A 21,087-nucleotide genomic window follows, 5' to 3' on the forward strand; every position below is an offset into this window, starting at 1 on the left:
AATATTACCATAATTAATAGTTTCATTTATTCCTGTATACTAACTAATAGCCCATAACCTCCAAGGCAGCCATAAAAAGTATAACACACTAGTACCACACTCAGTGTTTTTAAACACTATTTTTGGGATATTGTATCAGTATTTTCTAAGACATTGGAAATCACCAGAACCTTGCATGAAACTTGTCTTAACCCCTTAGCCTACTAATTTTGGTTACTCAGGATCTCAATTTTATAGATAACTACTTATCTACCTTTCTAATGCTAAAGTAAATTTAGGTATAATATTTGATATAAGTAAAATTGTATGCTATAGAAAATGATATACTCTGGCTTGAAATTTGGATTTTAAAATTTTAAATGATTGTATTAGGTCATGAAAATCTGTTTTTGCAATAGCTAAATATTAGGTCATTAAATGTGAAATGTCTGATTTCAAATCAAAAGTATAGTTTATTATATCTCAAAGAAGCAGTGCAATTAATCAAAGTATGTGCCTAAACTATCGACACAGTTTTGCCATCATAATGGTAGCTTGTTTATGCCAGCAGCGAAGAAGCCTGGAAAGCCAGTGGTGATGAAATCACGAAAGGCATTTTCCACAGCCTGTTGAGAATTGAATATTTTTCCTGGCAAGAAGTGGTCCAAAGCCTGGAAGAAGTGGTAGTCACTTCTGGTGAATAACAGAGTGGTGGATAACAGAGAATTTCCAAGTCCAGCTTCTGTAGTTTGAGCAACATTGATTGTGCGCTGTGTGGTCAAGTGCTGTCTTACAAGAGTATTTGCCTGTCTCTATTGACCAATCTCAGCTGCTTAATCGTAAGCATCCTCATTTCATCCAATTGGTTGCAGTAGACATCCACTGTAATCGATAGAACAGGTTTCACGAAGCTGTAGTGGATAATACCAGCGCTGGACCACCAAAGAGACACCATTAGCATTTTTGGATGAATATTTGGTTTTGGACTGTGTTTTGGCATTTCATCTTTATCCAGCCATTGTGCCGAATGCTTGATTGTCAAAAATAATCCATTTTTCATCACATATCAATATGGTGTCGAAATGGTTTGCCTTTATGTCATGACAGCAAAGAAAGACAAGCTTTGAGACGATTTCTCTTCTGACAGTTGTTTAATTCACGTGGAACCCATCTATCCAGCTTGTTTACCTCACCAATTTGTTTGAAATGGTCCAATATTGTTGGAGTAGTAACGTCAGACCTACTGCTAATTGACACATAGGTTGAGATGGATTCGCTTCCACTACAGCTTTCAGCTCATCATTATCCACCTTGGTTTCAGGTTGCCCATGTGGCTCATTTTCAAAATTAAAATCACTATAACAGAACTTCTCAAACCATCGACGTACCATGAGTTCATTAGCCACGTCCTTCCCAAACACTTCATTGATACTTTGAGCTGTCTGTGCTGCACTGGTTCCACGAAGGAACTCATATTTTAAAATAACATGAATTTTTGACTTATCCATGGTTTCACAAAAATTGCTTTAAAGAAAATGTGAAAGGTAATCACAAGCCAAAACGTGTTTGAAAGACTGAGGATGTACCTTCACAATAAAAATAAAACAAAAAGTGTCAAAGAGAAATGTCAGAGATATCAACTGTCAAATTTAGTACTTAAGGAAATTGGACATTTCATACTTATTAACCTAATACAAGATTGTAGGTACTATGTCTCTTTTTAGGAGGTTGAATCCTAAAATGTGTGACTCTGTGATTTCTCTTTTCAGAGGCTGATAAAATACCAGTAATGCGTGGACAATGGTTTATTGATGGTACTTGGCAGCCTCTAGAAGAAGAAGAAAGTAATTTAATTGAGCAAGAACATCTCAGTTGTTTTAGGGGTCAGCAGATGCAGGAAAGTTTTGATATTGAAGTGTCAAAATCCATAGATGGAAAAGATGGTAAGACCAATCAATATATTTAATATATTCTATAAACCAAATAAATTATTGATAAAATTTAGAGTAGTTCATAAGTTTGACATAGTAATTCAGGAGGGTTAGAATTTATAAAATTTGTTTTTTAAAAAACATTATTCTAGAATTAAAAACTGCTATGAATTTCTGAACTATCTCAATTTTTATTTTACTTAACATGTATGTTCAATGGCATGACACTAACACAATTTACTATAAATGTACACATTGTTGTAATGTGTTCCCTGAACTAGTCCTTTTGGTAGTTTTTTAGTTATCAAAGAAAGTTGAACTTACCAAAAAGTTCCTTGTCATTATATCAAAAGGACTTTTTTGTAATATTTTAATGTTCATTCTTTTCCTGAAGTCAAAAAACAAAAAACTTTAATTACCTATGTATATCTCTTAGCTGTCTCCCTATTGATAACCATATCGATTTTTAATTTGAAATAATCTCCTTAGATTTCCTTATTCAGTATTTGGATATGTTTGCAATAGTTAAAAATATTATATAATAGCCAAGATTACCATGCTTTCACTATGTGTCTGAATCTTGAGTAAACTTGAAAATAATGTGGTGAAGTTAAAAATACTTCTATTGTTCCATTTACTGCAGGCAGTGGGATCAACTATTCTGGTGAGTATAAATGTACAGGCAGATTAGAATTTGTAGATTTCTCTACAGTTTTTTTCTATTAATAAAAGCGTTTCTTCATCCATGCTTGCCTTTATTTGGGAGGTTTCTTGGCAAGCCCTACTGAATCCAGGGAATTAAAATAAGAATTAAGTGATTTTCCCCCCTCTCCCTCATAAAACAGCTCTAAAGCAGAAAAACTCAGTATTGAGCAGGTAATTCACAGAATGCAGCTTGAAAAAAAAATGAATTATGTGTTTGGAAGTAATTACTATAACATCATTAATGGCAAAACAATAAGCTTTAAATTGGGGATTTTGTCTTCTCAGTAACATCCCACATTTTTTCTCTCTTCTACTTTTTGCTCTCTTAATCTCTCTCTGAACATACATATGTACCCATTTATCACAAGCAAGGAAACCATATAGGTTAGCTTACATCAAATTAAAATATCTTTTATATCTAGTTTGTAAAAGTCTACATCACTGAGGAGACTTGGGACTTCTGAATAAATTGGCAGTTAAATCTAAGAAATTTATATAATAATAATTGTCTGTTATGTGCCAAATACCATACTCTAGGAGTTTTAAAAATACTATCTCATGTAGAGTCAAGCATGTCCTTATTTCACTGAAAAGTTCAAGCTAAAGGTTCTTATATATCAATGTATGAAGAGTAGTTCAGTATAAGAGCTGCAGCTACATTCCTACAGATTGCCACAGAATCAGGATATTTCAGTTTTCCTCAAAGTGCTTGTCAGGTGTGGGGACCAGATGTCAGGTCCATGTTCCCTGGTTCTTGGTTCCCAATACTAAAGAATGGTTACTGGTACCAAGTCAACGGAGCAAATGAACAGACCAAGCAGATGGAAGCAAGCAAAGTGCCAAAGTTTCTTAAAGCATAGTACATTTAGGAGAGGGAATGGGTCAACCCCTGTGAGTGGAAGAGACCCTGAGTTTAACAAGATTTCCCCTTTTATGCTGATTCCCTAATGTTAAGTGGGAGGTGAACTATTCATGACTTTTCTTGGAAAGGAGTGGAGAATTCCTGGAACTGGGAACCCTCCCCATTTTTAACCTTATAAGGCAATTTCTGGGGGTTACCGTGGTATTTGTAAACTGTCATGGTGTAGTTGGATGTGATTTTTACTATGTTAATGAGGGTAGGTCACTTGAGGATACTGTCACCCTATTTGTACACAGTTCCAAAGAACCTCTTTTGTGGCCTTGGTCATATCTCTACTTTGTGGCCTTTCTACCTCTTTTTGGTTGATCAGTCCTTGGAGACCTATCATAGAGCAAACATCTATCTGTTCAGTCCTTGGAAGCCCCTTTGACATGTCATCTGTTCTTTCTTGGAAGCCCCCCTTCTGGTCAGTTTGTTCCTCCTATAGCAGATAGAGCGTCTCTTAGTGCCATCTATTTCTCAGTGAAAACCCCCTAGACAAAGCATTTGTTCCCCTCCCTTGTCCCAACCTCTGTGCCCAAATTTAACTAAGACAGATGTAAGAACATGGTTTGTGTGATAGATTTTTTTAGAATGTCTTTGAGTATGTGTGTGTGTGTCAATTCTAGAGTATCAAACTAGGTTATTATGGTGATATATTTTATTATCTTTAAGGATATACACTGGTAAAATTTTAATTTGTAATAATGGAAAATTGTTCAACTGTTAAAATACTTTTGCACTGTAATCTGCCAAAAATGATTCTTTGAGGTTCATTAGAAGAAAAAATTGATTTTTTATAATGTACTGTGGCATAGGTAAATATTCAGCATGTTTTGTTATTGACAAAGATAAGTTTGATTGAGTATGTATACCGTTGTCACAATTTGCATTCATTTTATTTGTTATTTAGTATTATATCAAAATACATTTATATGGCAAGATGTGACATTTGACCTTGAAGATTATGGGAAATTTTGTAGTACATTTGAAAATTATAACTAGTTTTAAGGAAAGAACATTTATGTCCAAAAAGCTACCATTGTTGGGAAAATAACCTCAAACTTATATCCTCAAAGATTTAAAAATATTGTAATATTTTGATTATTTTGCTCTTACCTCTAAGTTTGTGAAATTTTTTATTTCTTTAGTTTGAAGGGGGAAAGTACCTTTTTCACCTAAATTTTCTCATGTATGGATGATAAAGCCTTGACTGTTTATATTGTCAGGAGATTTTGAATGCTTCCATGTGGGATATAATATTGTGCTAGTCACTTTTGTGAAAGAAATAGACAAAGTTTCTACCCTCAAAGAGTTTTCAGCCGATGCCAACAGATGAGAACAGTTAAAATAAGTATACTACAAAAAGAATAAGTACAGGGTAACATAGTAAACAGTGAATATTACACATTCTGAAAAGATATTTGGAATATCTTTTGGATATTTGGAGAAAGTAGGTGATCACAGTACAGTAGAGTTATTCAAATATGGCTTTCCAGAAAAATCCCATTTAGTGATTAAAAACATTGTAAAATACTATATTCAGAGACTTATTAAGTTCTCTAGGGGATTTCAAAGAAATTAAAGAGTTCTTGCCTTCAGAGACATTAAAATGAATAATAATTCCTTTTTTCTTCTAACCTTGTTTTGGTTAGGATAGCTGTTGACACAAATAGATTGGATGTATAGTCATCCCTTGGTATCCATGTGGAATTATTGGTTCCAGGATTCCCCATGAATACCAGAATCTGAGGATGCTCAAGTTACTTATATATGTGGTGTAATATTTGCTTATAACTTGTGTACATCTTCCCGTATACTTTAAATCATCTCTAGATTACTTGTAATACCTAATATGATACAAATACTATGTAAATAGTTATATGCTATATTTTTTTATTTGTATTATTTTTTGTTTTTTGTTTTTTTCCTGAGTATTTTTGATTCGTGGTTGGTTGAATCCACAGACAAGGAGTGTCGAATGTATTCAATATTTTTCTCCTTACTAATTTTACTAGTAATCTCAAAATGAACATTGAGTTAAAGAGACTGATGGAAGTTTAGTACACTGTACAACTCTTTTTAGCATGCAAATAAAAGTAACCCACCAAAAGATAATTATTTCTTGTGATTTATATACTTTAATCTAAATTTAGTTCTCTCTAGAGTTAAAATGAAAATTGATTCTCTATTCACCTCACCCACTAGGCCAGTAAGTGTTTATCAGCAGTTTAACAAATGAAAGCCTATTGTTTAACTTGGGATGAATGATACAAATAAAATCAGGCCTTCAAATAAGTAATTTGGTAAATACTTAAATCTAGTACTAGATCGCTATTTCACTCATTTTACAATTTATCCAAGCACATGCAATAATCAGTAAAAAAGGTTGAACTGAATGGGTTAGTGCTGCACATCACTCTGGTCAAAAATGTACAATCTCAATTCAATTGTGAAAAAACAAACGGACATTAAGGGCCTTCTACAAAATAACTACCAATATTCTTCAAAACGTCAAGGTCATGAAAGACAAGGAAAGATTGAGGAATTTGCCAAAAATCAATGGGAACTAAGAAAACATGACAACAAAATGCAATATGGTATCCTGAATTAGACCCCAGAGCAGAAAAAAACATTAGTGGAAAAACTAGAGAAATCTGAATAAAGTCTATATATTAGTTGATAGTATTATACCAACATTGATTTCTTAGTTTTGATAATTATAGTTATGCAAGATGCTAACATTAGGGGAAGCTCAGCCCAATCCGTCTTCCCCTTTCCCAGCCCCGTCTATCTTGTTGCTGCCCACAGGGCCCCTTTCTTTGGAATTACGAACAAAATCACAGGGAGTTTGAGGGCCTGGGCAGTCTTGTGTTCATAATATCAACACTACCCTTGCTGCTCTTTGACACTTGTACCAATAGTATACTCCATGTACTATTTTTGCTACTTTCTGTTAAGTCTAAAATTATTCCAAAATGAAATTTATTGAAAATATTGTTAGTATTTTAAATCTTTTTCATTGCTGTATTAGACTTTAATATATAAAAGAACATTTTTATTAATAACATTAGAATTTAATAAATTAGCATTTGCAGTTGTATGTTGAGTTTATGCATACTTTTGCTAATACTACATAAGAATTTCTAACTAAAACTTTATTTTTTAAAAAAGAAAAAGTTAAGTAGTGCTTTCTGGCACATGAATTTCCTTTAACAGCAATCTCTGTTTGAATTGATAGTAAATTCTTTTTTCCTCTACTATATTTATGGTAGTAACCCTAATTCTATGCTTTGGGTTGAAAAAACTTAAGCTCTCTAACTGTGCTATAGGATGTGTAACAAATAAAATGACTCTCAAGTGAAAACTGAAATTAAGTTTGAGAAGAAAGTAAAGAACCATTTATGTCTATTTAATTTTTGTGAAAATGTGAATATGTTTCTCTGTTTTGGGGATGAGAAAATGTTTTTTGTTGTTTATGTGTATATTGGGGTGTTTTTTTAATCCTTAAATTATACCATTCTTTTAGAAAAGAAAGCCTTCATTTTTATATCTTGACTAGCTTCTGAATGTGAATATGTTTCTCTGTTTTGGGGATGAGAAAATGTTTTTTGTTGTTTATGTGTATATTGGGGTGTTTTTTTTAATCCTTAAATTATACCATTCTTTTAGAAAAGAAAGCCTTCATTTTTATATCTTGACTAGCTTCTGAAAGTGTATAATTTTAAATGTGGTCATATGGTCCATACATTTCCCACTTAGCAAATACAGAATTGGTTCATGTTAATTTTACTACTAGATTTACAAAATCTAGTTTTTCTTCTTTAATAGCAAAGTATTTCAGTTTATATCAGTTTGATACACTCTGATATGTTAGCAGTTTTTTCCTAATGAATTTTTTGTTTAAAACTCTTCCCTTAAGTGGTATATCTACTCCTCAGTAACTGACCAGAGGCACATGAAAGAAGAAACATTTTCAGTGAAGAAAATTACTTCAATTGTCATTTTCCATCTCTCTGTGACAATGAAATGTTTTTATAATCTGGATGTAACAACCCAGCTTGTAGTCCTAGTCTATAGTTTTTATAGCCACTTAGTTACCATCTAGGTATAGGTATTAAGTGCCTTGTAAGCACTTCTCAGCTTATTTTTATTGTACAAATCTTTGCATATACTTCATCTGTATATACAATAGATTTGTTATATTTTTAGTACTGTGCAACAGGAATTAAATATTTTTATATTTGAGCAGTATTTAACCTTTGAGTGTCACATTAATATAGAAGGGAGTGAGGATGAAAATCAAATGTTTTACAACATTAATTTGAACTAAATCATAAAGGTTCTGTAATTTATTAACGGAACTGATAAGAAACTAATTCGTAAGGTTCAAGTGGACTTTTAAATAATTGCTTACTTAAAATGAAAAGAAATTTATTGATATATAACTAGCAAGATTTGACAGGGAAAATGTTGACTTTAAGGTTATCTACTGATTTGCCAAATATCAAGTCTGTGCCTGGCTTTGCTCTATAATCTGTTTCATGCTTACAAGATATCACAGCATACATTCTTACTAATGATTTTTTTCATTATTATTTCATCACTAATAAATCTTTCCCAAAAGACAATTAAAAGTAGAACTTTGAATTTGATTTTTTCAGTATAAGTTTTATTCTTTTTAAAATTTTTTAATTTTTTTGTTCTTAAAATTTTTATTCCTTAAAGTCTTTTAACAACTTGAAAAGAGTTGTGAAAAGATTATTTCGTTTCAGAGGGAAGGCTCCATTATACTTCAGTAATGAAAAGTATCTAGTGGAATGTATACCTTGGTATCTTCTCAGGAAAGCTGCCTTAGATATTTAAAATGTCATTTATTGCTTTCTCAATTCGTATATCAGCTGTTGGCTATGTCAGTGTCACAAATTTGGTGAGAGTAAATAACCTTACTATTGTAAAGATGAAATTTATAAATCTCTTAAGCATTCAAATATGCTGTGTTCTATTTTTTTATTCTATCTATGCAAAGGCGTTAAATGTGATAATCATATAGTCTTTAATAAATTTAGATAACATTTGCCTTTTTTCATTCAGTAAAAGTAGAGCATGTATTTGATAAACATTAAACTAATGTTTTGTTTTACTGACTTTTAATTAGAAATTATATAAATAAAGCATTTAGAATAATGTTTGTCAAATACAACTCATTTTTTAAAGTTAATACAACAACAAAAAGGCAAAATGGCAAACCTCATTTAAAATTTACTTTGAAGCTCAGTGTTTTTGCTTTCTTAGTTGTCTACCACCTCCCTCCCTTCTCCCTCCCTTCTCTGTTCAAATGGAGAGGAAATAAGGAGAGTACAGATGCGGCAGGTCTTAAACGAAAGCGTTCCCAAGGTACAGTAATTATAGTTTTATTTCTCCGTGTAGTTATATTTCTGGCTTATAGCACTCAGTTGTGTTTAAAGCATAGAAATCATTAGTTTTATAAAAACTGTATCTGTTGTGCTGTTTTGCTTAGTGTTCCTTTATTATAAATGTGTATAAACGTTTGTAAAGTATGTGTATGCTCCAGTACTACTGGGATATTCACCACTATTTTACTTTAAGACAATATGTGGATGATTTAAGGAGAAACAAAATTTTGCTGGCTTAATGCTATTCTCTAAATATCTCAGTCTTGTAGTTTCAATGTTTTAAGCAAATGTTGCTCCAAACTATTTTAACAAAAATGTGATTTAGAAACGTTAGATTAAAAGGCTTGAAGTAGCAACTTGGATCAGATATGAAATTGTTAATAGAAAAGTAAATCATTGTTAATGCTTTGCAAAAGATTTTTTTTAATTTATGAAAAGTTCTTTTATTTAAAAAGCTAGCCTTGTACATTATTTTCTTTGGAACCGAAGATATTATTCGTATTTATTATATTAATTGAATCTTGGTCTTGTGTATAATGTTAGTAGTGTGTCCTGGCAGGTAAGTAAAATCTAAATTGGTTTTTCATACGTTTTTGAAATTACATTTGTAACACAAGAAGTACATTTTCTCATAATGTACTTTGTATTCTAGTAGGGAATACATTTTCATAAAAATGTCTTATGATCTTAGATCTTGACCAGGGCATATATCTTTTTATATGAAGTTATTTTCAACCCATCCTCAAAAGAGTTAGACTCTGCCAAAAACAGGCTTTGTGGCAAAGTCACTTAATCTCTTTGTACCTCTGTGTCTTTATGCATAAAATAGGGGATAATATTTTGCCTTAAAAGGATTTTAAGAAAAAAATCAGGCATAGTGATTTGAAGGTGCCTGGTTTTCTGAGGATGGGTATGTGAATTTTTCCTATTTATATACTGGAGATATAGAGGAAAATTTAAGGCCTTCAGAATATAAGAATTATCAAGTTATGAAATGGTGAATATGTTATGTAAATTTTTTCAATTCTTCCTTCCACAAACATTACTGAATTTGTGATATGTGCCAGGCAGTGCACCGGGACACTATATTTGGTGCTAGGTTACAAAAATTATCAAGACAGCAGTCCCTGGTTCACAGAGCTTATGAATTCCTAAAGATATAGGTTTGGGTTTTTTTTTTAAGACCTCATTTGCACCAAGCATATCCCTAGATATGGAAATGCAATGACCATACTGATTTGAACATAATAGGAAAGCATTTTCTTAATTTTTTAGTATTATAATAAAATATCCTTCAACTTTGGATTTTTGCTATGAGTAGTATCTAGTGATAATTGGCTTTACTATCCATTCCAAAAATACCTTATATTCTAATAGATTATTCTCTTGCCAGTTTAAAAGTAAATTTTTTCCCTCTGAGTCTAATTTTGTCTTGTGCTGAGAAAAATTTTTACAGATCTTTTGATATTTTTAATATTAATAAAATCAACAGAAGAACTGGAACTTAAGTTTCTGTGTCAAAACTGTTGAGGCCTTTCTTCAACTGGGAGGAACAGTCAGTCACATCACCTGGGAAAGCAATTCTTCAGTCATGAAAATGCATATTAACTACATATTAGAGGTTAAAAGTATGGTGGTTAAACCAGTTACTCCATGTCGTTTTAATAAGTTGTCATTCCCTATAGCTTGGTTAATCATTTATAAAATAAAGTCTCTACCTATTACTTGCTTCACATAAAACTTTTTAATATATTTTTTATTGAACTGGGTTACCTGTGTTATTAGATAATATTGATTCCAAAATATGAGTATTATAATTTTTCACACAAATGAAGTTTGCCTCGGAGACCTTCAAAGTAGTTTTTCCTTTTTGCAACAGCTATTCATAGTTTCAAGTTGAGTCGAAACCACGTGGACTGGCACAGTGTGGATGAAGTATATCTTTATAGTGATGCAACAACATCTAAAATTGCCAGAACAGTTACCCAAAAACTGGGATTTTCGAAAGGTAATTGTTCAGTTTTACTGTACACTGTCAAAATTTTGGGAATCTTACTTCTTCTCTTAAATCCAAAATAGACAATTCAAATTCTATTTTTGGTATGTTTTAAGTATGTTTTAAATTTAGTGATGGGTTCCTTATTGAAATGAAACTTTTAAGGTGGTTGGATTGACATGTATTCATCAATGAATAATTATATATTTAGAGTGATCCGGTAAGATTAATAAATATATTTTATACTTACAAAAGCACAAAAGCATTCAAACCTGAGGCAGTGAAAATAACACATGACAATTGAAATACAGTGTCAAGGTAGATGAGGACTGAAAATTTTTCATTGGATCTAGTGACATGGAGGTCATTGGTGACTTAGATTGATGGAGCAGAAGCCAGATTGGTGTGGGCTTAAGCTGAAATAGAAGGTAAGGAAATGGAGGCAGTGAAAATAGACAATTCTTTAAAGGAGTTTAACTAAAAGGAAAAAAAACAACAGGGAATGGTACCTGGGGATGATGTGAGGGCATTATCAAAAAGTAAATTAAAAAAAAATTTTAAGTCTAAGAAAATTTTACTGTCCCATTTTTTATTTTAATTTCTTTGATAATGAATGTGCTTGAATATCTTTTTATATGTTTGTTAGCTAGTTGTATTTAGTTTATAAATTACCTTGTCATATCTCTCGCCCATTTTGCTATTTGAATGGTTGTCTTTTTACTTTGTGATTAGTAAGATCTCTTTGTATACTTAGGTAATTAACTCATAATGTGTCATATTTTGCATAATTTTTTTCCAGTTTGTCATTCATCTTTTGTCTTTGCTTCCTGGTATTTTTTTATTTAATATAGAAGTCAGAAGTTAGAATGTTTTCTATTTAATATAGAAGTTTTAAATTTTTAGGTATTCAGTTAGTCCTTCCTTCCTTTTCTTTTTCCTATAGTTTCTTGCTTTGGTGTCATATCCAGTTTACTTTGTATCAGAGCTGATCAATATATATCATCTTACAAATTTTATTTCCTCCTCCTACCCAGTGAAATTTTTTCTTAATATTCCTTTTACTTCTTTTTTTCTTTAAACATACTGTGAAAATACTATTTCTCAGAGTAAGTAGTAAGCTTAAGATCATAATTTTTCTACAGCATCGAGTAGTGGAACCAGACTTCATAGAGGTTATGTAGAAGAAGCCACATTAGAAGACAAGCCATCACAGACTACCCATATTGTATTTGTTGTGCATGGCATTGGGCAGAAAATGGACCAAGGAAGAATTATCAAAAATACAGCCATGTAAGTTCTTTGAATACATTCTATATCTAGTCTGTAATGCAAACTTTTATCCAAGGTATAAGAGAGGTTAACAGAGTTTACTCATTTCATTGCATGGTTCTTATAGTGCCAACTATTCTAACATCTCTAAAGTTTATAGATCAAGTATCTGGACCAAATTTTGAGAGTGACTCTACTTAGATGTTTGATTCCCACCACAACCACCACCACCACCCCAGTATGGAGAAGAGGAGGGATAAGAAAGCCTTTTTTAACCTAATATATTAATTTACATTAATCTAAGGTTAAAAGCAAGAAAAAGATCTAGGCTTTAAGTTTATATCTTACTCTCTGAACTTCAGAAACTGAGAATACTACAGAGTTGCACAACTCTGAAAAGGCTAAGAATCGTTTGCTAGTTAGCAGCTTAACCTGTCCAATTAATTGTTACCAGAGGAAACTGAACTGTAAATTTTACACAGAAAACGGGATGCTTTACCAATACACGAGGCAGGCTATTTACCTCATAAATTTGTTTATACTCAGCTTTATTCTAAAAACTCTTTAAGATACTAATGGGGAATGTGTATGTATTTGTGTGTTTAAAAAATGTTAAGGACTGTGTTAAAAGAGAATGTTAGGGTCAGGGGTTCTACCACAAATATGGGTCTGAACCAACAACTAAAGAAAACTCTGATCAGTTACACATTTACAATGAGAACAAATCAGTTGCTGTTGAGAAGCACAGTTTATCTGATTCTGAGGCTTCAAGTAAATGTGTTTCTTAAGTCCTTATAAGGCAAATAATGTGTGATACCAGAAACTATGTCCTTGAGCAACATCTCTATAATAATACAGTGTTGAGTTTTGTTTTATTAATACTTTTTTATCATAACATCTCTTAATGCCAGCTGATGGATTAAAGCAAAAGTACAATTCAACCTAAAAATAAAAACCTTGTCAGATAGTGGCAGGCCACCCATATCCTTTTCAATCTCCATAGTGCGTATGATAGGAATCTCTCCCCTCTGATCCCTGATTTTATTTTCTGATGAGTTGTCCATTCCTTCCATGATGTTTATATTTATATGTCAGTGTGCAAATATTTTGCTTGGAGATCTAGAAACCTGAGAACTAGGTTTACTGACATATTCTCTCTGGAGCCATTGATAAATGAGAAGGTTATTAGTTTGATTTCTTTGGTATGAGTGAGAGAAATCCTAACCCAAAAAGGCTTAGGCCCAAAGGAGAATTTAGTAACTCCTAAAACTGAGGAGTCTAGGAGCAATATTGTCAAACAAGTCATCAAAATCCAGTTTCTATCGGCACTACCTCCTTCATTTTGGAGCTATTCTCAGACATCTTCTGTGGTTCCAAATGTAGTTTATATCATCTTGCATTAAAATCCAAGAAAAAGGAATAACCAGCCTGAGCAACATAGCAAGACCTTGTCTCTACAAAGAATAGAAAAATTAGCCAACCATGGTGGTGCATGCCTGTAGTCCCAGCTATTTGATAGGCTGAGGCAGGAAGATCACTTGAGCTCAGGAATTTGAGGTTGCAGTGAGTTATGATGACACCTCTGCACTCTAGCCTGGGCAACAGAGTAAGACCCTGACTCCAAAAAAGAAAAAAGAATAAGTCTTCTTTTCCCAGAAGTCCCAGCTACTCTATGCATTTCAGTATCTAATGGTGTTGCATCTAACAACCTGAACACATACATGTGGCCATGCAGGGTCTGATTGGCCAAACTCGTAATATTTCCACCCGAGAATCAGGTGGAAGTTGACTTCATCTTAACTGTAGGGAGAGGTAGAGCCACAGATAAAAACCAAGAGGATACTATTGGAAGTAAAATGAATGAATCCAAGGTAGCTCAAAAAAACAAGTGTCCACTACAGTAAGGATTGCCATCATTCTTTCAGAGACAGGTTCATTTAATGGGAAAGTCTCCACATAACTTAGTAATTGATGGAAAATATTCATACAAAAGGGAATTCTGCTTAGTAATAGATGGGAAAATCCAGAGGATTTCTTACCTTTTCCCTGCTTTCTACCATTCCCAAGTTAGTTGTCCAGGCCTGGAAAGAAAGTAAAATTAACTTCCTCTGTATCAATGCCATTCTGAAGCTGGTTTGTACTTAGGCTTTGATTTGTGAGACTATAGTGGAAATGAACAAGGTAAACTAAGGGGTTACCACACACCATTCCTTTTGTTCTCTAAGGATCTCTTGAAAGTATGTCTCAGATGCCTGGAAATAGACGTTTTTTACCTTTTACCTTATTTTAATGAACTTGCTAATGAATTCAAATTGGTTTTAATCACTTACATTCAGAAAACTTTATTATTCACATAGATTGAAAAAAAGTTTATAGACAATGTCTGAAAATGTCAGAATTGGTTTACTATTAATAAAAGGAATGAATGTACAGTATTTTAAATATAATTGAATTTACCCTTTGTGGAGTTTTACTACAAGGGAAATCTTCATTGAAGTTGCATATCTAATGCCTAAATTAGTAATTGTAAAGCTCTAATTTTTTAGAATGTAAAGAGATTTTCAGTTAAACACAATAGATTGAACACATGCTTATCTTAATTCCCTCCTGAAGCCTCACTAACGATAGCAAAGGAATTTGAAAAAGAAAAAAGGCATAAGTATAGAAAAAAGGGGAGAAGAAACATTAGCAGACAAAAATGTCAACAAAACTTATGCTTTTGAATGGGAAATACATTCACATGGCTCACAAATCAAAATATTAAAACGTATCTTGGGTCACTTGAGCCCAGAAGTTCAAGGCTGTAGAGCACTATGATTGCACCTTTGAACAGCCACTTTTTTAATGAAAATCCTGAGACAGAATAGAAAAAACCATCCTCCCCACCCCCAAACTGAGAGACCAAAGAATGACTCAAACAAGACCAGCTTGATGAGTTAGATGTGTTTATTAGAGGTTACTTACTAGGGGACTTACTCCTGGGTGGCACAGGAGCTTTCTTGCCTGCAAAATCCACATCTGCCCACCCTGTGTCCTGGCCTTAAATCTCTTCCCAATGAGTAATGCAAAGTTTTTACATTGTATCTTTGCTTGTCCACAGGGAAACATATCACACAGGCACAGTGCCACCATCATACGGTGTCATGTAACCCATGTTATGTTAATGATATTACAGTTGCCCACTAGGTGGGGATTTTAGTACTACAGTTAGCTAAAGGACACTACAGGACAACCAAAGCATCTCTAAAGCAGTAAGGGCCAGTTCGAGCTGGCCGTTTCAGGGCTAGAAAGTGCTGAGGCACCCAAGAAAGTGCTGCATACTTTTCCTAGGCCTAGTAGTTATTTTGGTACCTGTTTAGTCTACTTTGTAACAATTTTGCTGAGTACTCCAGGCTAGCACAGTGTTTCTGTTATGTGAGGGGGAACCTGTATTTTTCCCTTACCAGTGCACTCCAGCCTGGGCAACATGGTAAGATATCCTTTCTTAAAAAAAAAAACAAAAAAATATATATATCTTTGGAGATCATTGTTTATGAGTTTATATTTCTCTCCTTTCACACACACACACACACACACACACACACACACACACACACACACACACACACACACACACTTTTTCTTTTTTTTTTTGAGACAGAGTCTCACTGTGTTGCCCGGGCTAGAGTGCCGTGGCGTTAGCCTAGCTCACAGCAACCTCAAACTCCTGGGCTCAAGCGATCTTCCTGCCTCAGCCTCCCAAGTAGCTGGGACTACAGGCATGCACTAGTTGTCCGATTAATTTCTTTCTATTTTTAGTAGAGACGGGGTCTCGCTCTTGCTCAGGCTGGTCTCGAACTCCTGAGCTCAAACAATCTGCCTGCCTCAGCCTCCCAGAGTGCTAGGATTACAGACGTGAGCCACCGCACCCAGCCACACATATTTTCTTAAAACCAGTTCATTTATTGATTTTTTTCTAATTGAGAGGAATTATGAGATTTATTTTTTCAGAGCTATTTAATGATCCTTAATTGGACAGTAGTTCTTAAATACTATTAATCTCTTTCTTCCATTTTCAAAATATGAATTAAACATTCATTTCCTAGCAGGAGAACATGGAAGTTGAATAAGCTTACAACAGAACTGAAAAGAAATCATGATTTTTGGATGTGGCAATGTAGTGGCACAGTAATGGGTCATACTCTGACCTATATTATAATATTTTTAAATCATTCCTTTTTCTCATTTCCCCCGTCCCCCATTGGTCTCAGCGTTTCTCATGCAGTCAAGACCTATATGTTAAAGAAATATATTTTACCATTTTTAGTAAGGCAGACTTGGGGACATAACCACAGCATAGCCATCTTTCACTTCTCCTCTCTTCTCTTCTTTCCTCTCTTCTCTTCTCTCTCCTTCTCTTTTTTCTCTTTTCCCTTCTCTCTCCCTACTTCTTTCATCTTTCTTTCCCTTTTTTCCCCATTCTTTCCTTTTTTTTAAGAGTCACTTCAGTTAATTACTTCAAGTGATTCAGTAGACATACTTGCTTGACTAATCAGTATGTGATCATTTAAGAATTACGACAGCAATTCTGTGGAGTGGAGGATTGTGTAAAATTGCTTGCAAAGAGAACAGCATTTTAAGCAAATGTAGTGTTTTTGAGTTTATAACTCAAAATTAAGGTTTCTCAGCCTCATTACTCATTACTATTGAGATTTTTGACCAGATAATTCTTTGTTATGGGGAACTGGCTAGTATATTGTAAGATGTATAGCAGTATCTCTGGCCTCCTCTCACTTGGTGCAAATAGAACCCTTAGTTATGACAGCTAAAAATGTCTCCAAAATTGCCAGGTGTCCCCTGGGGTACAAAATTGCCCATGTTTGAGAACTAGTAGTCTAAATGAACTTTTTTCTTTTGTGAATTCAGACAGCAACACACATACTACTTCCTAATTATTATATCATAATGAAATATATAAGAACTATACAACCATCAAAAACCAATAAATGGGTAGAAAAATATTGGAAATCTTAAAATATATTCTTTCTTGCATACACTCATATTTGTTAAAGCTGGACATTTGAATGGATGGCAAAGAAGCTTTAAAAATATTTCTGTGACCATTACTTGAGTGTCTGCTGTAAAAAAGGAACTTTTAGACAATGGATAATAAAGAGATCCTGCCTTCAAGTCTAAAGTTTTGGCTAACATCTTTATTTTCAGTGATGATAAGGGAAGAAGATTTTTACTTTGGCAACCTAAAATCAATTTAGACTTCTTAAAATGGCAACTTTGGGGATATACAAGCAATAAAATATTATTATATTGTAAATAATGCCTTTTAAAATATGCTGGAAATAAAGACTTTTTAACAAGTAATGTTGGAATAACTAGATCAGCATATGAAAAAAATTATTAATCGGATCCATTTCTCACATTAGGGATAAATTTCAATTGGATCACATTTAAATGTAAGAAATGAAACCAGGGCACAGTGGCACGTGCTTATAGTCCTGGCTACTTGGGAGGCTAAGGCAGGAGAATCAGCCCGGGCAACATAGCAGGACCCTATCTCTAAAAAAAGAAGAAGAAAAGAAATGAAAACATACAAGTACTAGGGATTTTTTTAAAAGGAGTTTGAATTTTTCTAGAACTTAAGAATAGAGAAAACTATCCTAACTGACTGGATCCAGAAGCAATAAGGAAAAATACTATATCATCCAAAAAACCATATGGCAAAAATAAATAAGACAAACTGAGAAAACATTTGCAACGTATATCACAGACAAAGGATCCCTAATATATAAAAAAGTTCCAAAAGTATATCTAACACCTTATAGAAAAATGGGCTAAAGATATGAACAGCCAGTTTCCAAAAAAGGAAATGGAAATGGCTCTTAAACATATAAAAAGATGCTTTACCTTGCTCATAAAATGTAAACTTCACTAAGATATCATTTCTTGACTATTAGATTACCAAAGTCCAGAATTTGATAACATACTCTTTTGGCCAGGGTATAGGTAATAGATATCAAAGCATTAGTGGAATGCAGTGAAGAAGACAGAATGTGGCAATATCTATCAAAATTACATATGTATTTATCCTTTAACCCAGCAAACTTACTTCTAGGACTCTATCCCAAAGATAATATCAGCAAAAATACAAAAAGAGACATGCACAAGGCTATTCATTGCATCATTACTTGTGTAGGAAACTATTAAATACCTAAATGTTCACCAGTACGCGATTGGTTGATAAACAGCTATTATTTATATGATGGAGTAGTATGCAATTGTAAAATAAAATGAGAAAGATCTCTATGTATTACTATTATTCTTTGAAAAGATCCACAAAATTAAGAACCCTTTTACTGACCAAGGGAAAAAAAGAAGACTCAAATTACTAAAATCAAGAATAAAAGAGGGGGCATTACTGTCAGTCTTATAGAAATAAAAAAAATTATAAGGAAATACTGTGCATGATTCTATGCCAACAAACTATATAACCTAGATAAAATGGATAAATCCCTAGAAAGACACAAGCTATAGAAACTGTTTCAGTAATCAGTTTCCCAGAAAGACACAAACTACCAAAAATGATTGGGTAATAAGTAAGAAGAAATAGAATATCTGAATAAACCTGTAACAAGTAAAGCATTTGAATTAATAATCAGAAAACTTCCCACCAGGCCAGGCCCAGTGGCTCATGCCTATAATCCTAGGACTTTGGGAGGCCGAGGCAGGAGGATCACTTGAGGCCAGGAGTTTGAGACCAACCTGAACAACATAGCAAGACCCCCCCCCCAAAAAAAAAATGTTAACATTATCCAGGCGTCGTGGTATGTGCCTGTAGTCCCAGCTACTCAGGAGGCTGAGGCAGGAGGATCGCTTGAGCCCAGGAGTTGGAGGTTGCAGTGAGCTAATGATGACACCAATACACTCTAACCTGGATGACAGAGTGAAACCCTGTCTCAAATTTAAAGGAAAAAAAAACAACTTCCCACCAAAACAAAAAACAAAAGCCCTAGACCAGAGGCCTCGCTGGTGAATTCTACCAAATATTAAAAGAATTAAGCCAGGAGCAGTGGCATGCACCTGTAGTCCCTACCACTCAGGAGACTAAGGCAGGAAGATTGCTTGACCTCAGCAGTTTGAGGCTATCATGCGTAATTATTGCACCTATGGACAGCCACTGCACTCTAGTCTGGGCAACATAGACCATCTCTTACAAAAACAGAAAAAGAGGAAGAATTAGCACCAATTCTTCACAAACTCCAAAAAATAGAAGAGGAAGATTTTCCAACTCATTCTATGGGTCTATTATTACCCTGATCCCCAAAACAGATGAAAGCATTTAAGGAAAAGAAAACTATAGACCAATATCCCTTGTGAATACAGACCACAAAAATTCTCAACAAAATACCGGCAAACTGAATCCAGCAACATTTATAAAGGGGTCGATCATACATGATGATTAAGTGGGATACATTCCAGGAATGCAAGGTTGGTTCAACATTTTTAAAAAAATCAATCAAGGTTATACACCACACGAGTAGAATGAAAGGGGAAAAAAACACATCCCGTGGTTTTTGGATGCAGAAATGGCATTTGACTAAATCCAACACCCTTTCATAATAAAAACACTCAGGAAATTAGAAACAGCAGGGAACTTTGTCAATCTGGTAAAGGACAGCTACAAAAAGCCCATGACTAAAATTATACTTTAATGGTTTCCCCTCCTTCTTCTATTCAGCATTGTACTGTACGTATCAGCCAGAACAGTTAAGCAAGAAAAAGAAACAATAGGCATCTAGATTAGAAAGGAAGAGTAAAACTATCTCTGTTTGCAGATAACATATTATATATAGAATATCCTGGGGAACACACACACACACACACGCACACACACACAGACACAGAAAACATGAAGACTAATGAAAGAACTCAGCAAAGTTGCAGGTTACAAAGTTAATATACAAAAATCAGTTGTATTTATATACTAGGAATGAACAATCTGAAAATGAAATTAAGAAAGCTATTTATTTTACTTTAGCATCAAACATAATAAAAGACTTAGGAATAAGTTTAACAAAAGAAGAGCAAGATTTGTACACTGAAAAATACAGTACACCATTGAAAGAAATTGAAGACCTAAATAAATTGAAAAGACATCCTGTGTCTGTGAGTTAGGAAACTTAAATGTTGTTAATGTGGCAATATTTCCCAAATTGATGTACACATTGAGCACAATCCCCATTAAAATATCACCTGCCCCCCCCTCAAAAAAAATCTCACCTGTCTTTTTTGCAGAAATTGATAGGCTGATCCTAAAATTTACATGGAAATAGAAGGGACCCAGAATAGCCAAAACAATCTTGTAAAAGAACAAAAATGTGAAGGACTCACACTTCCAGATTTTGTAACTTGCTACAAAACTCTAGTAATCAAGACATTGTGGTCCTGGCTGGCATAGGGATAGACATAGATCCATGGGGTAGAATTCAGAGTTCAGTTGATCTTTGACAACAATGCCAAGACAGTTCATTGTGGAAAGAATAGTCTTTTCAACAAATGCAGCCAGAACAACTGGATATCCACATGCAGTAGAATGAAGTTGAACCCCCATCTCATACTGTGTACAAAAATTAACGAATTAATTTGTTAATTCAAAATGATTCAAAGACCTAAATGTAAGACCTAAAACTATAAAACTCTTAAAACATAGGAGTAAATCTTCATGACCTTGGATTAGGCAATGGTTTTGGAGATAAGATATCAAAAGTAGAAGCCACAAAAGAAAAAAATAGATAAATTGGATTTTTTCAAAATTTGAGAACTTGTTCTTCAGAGGCCATTACAAAGAAAATGAAGACAGTCTTCATTCAGCATGGGAGAAAATTTACAAACCAT

At 33.6% G+C, this 21,087-nt stretch overlaps 1 protein-coding gene across 1 annotated transcript in view; it reads left to right on the forward strand.

Annotated features, from left to right (window-relative positions):
• The window catches only part of DDHD1 (DDHD domain containing 1), a 100,146-nt gene that overhangs the window by 40,573 nt on the left and 38,486 nt on the right, over positions 1–21,087 (forward strand). Inside the window, exons 2-4 of the mRNA XM_012663742.1 lie at positions 1,749–1,922; positions 10,813–10,941; positions 12,072–12,219. Of these exons, the coding sequence (XP_012519196.1) occupies positions 1,749–1,922; positions 10,813–10,941; positions 12,072–12,219 (451 nt within the window). The remainder of the gene's footprint in view (positions 1–1,748; positions 1,923–10,812; positions 10,942–12,071; positions 12,220–21,087) is intronic.

Source organism: Propithecus coquereli, unplaced genomic scaffold (genome assembly GCF_000956105.1).
Source record: "Propithecus coquereli isolate 6110/MARCELLA unplaced genomic scaffold, Pcoq_1.0 Scaffold83, whole genome shotgun sequence".
Taxonomy (NCBI): domain Eukaryota; kingdom Metazoa; phylum Chordata; class Mammalia; order Primates; family Indriidae; genus Propithecus; species Propithecus coquereli.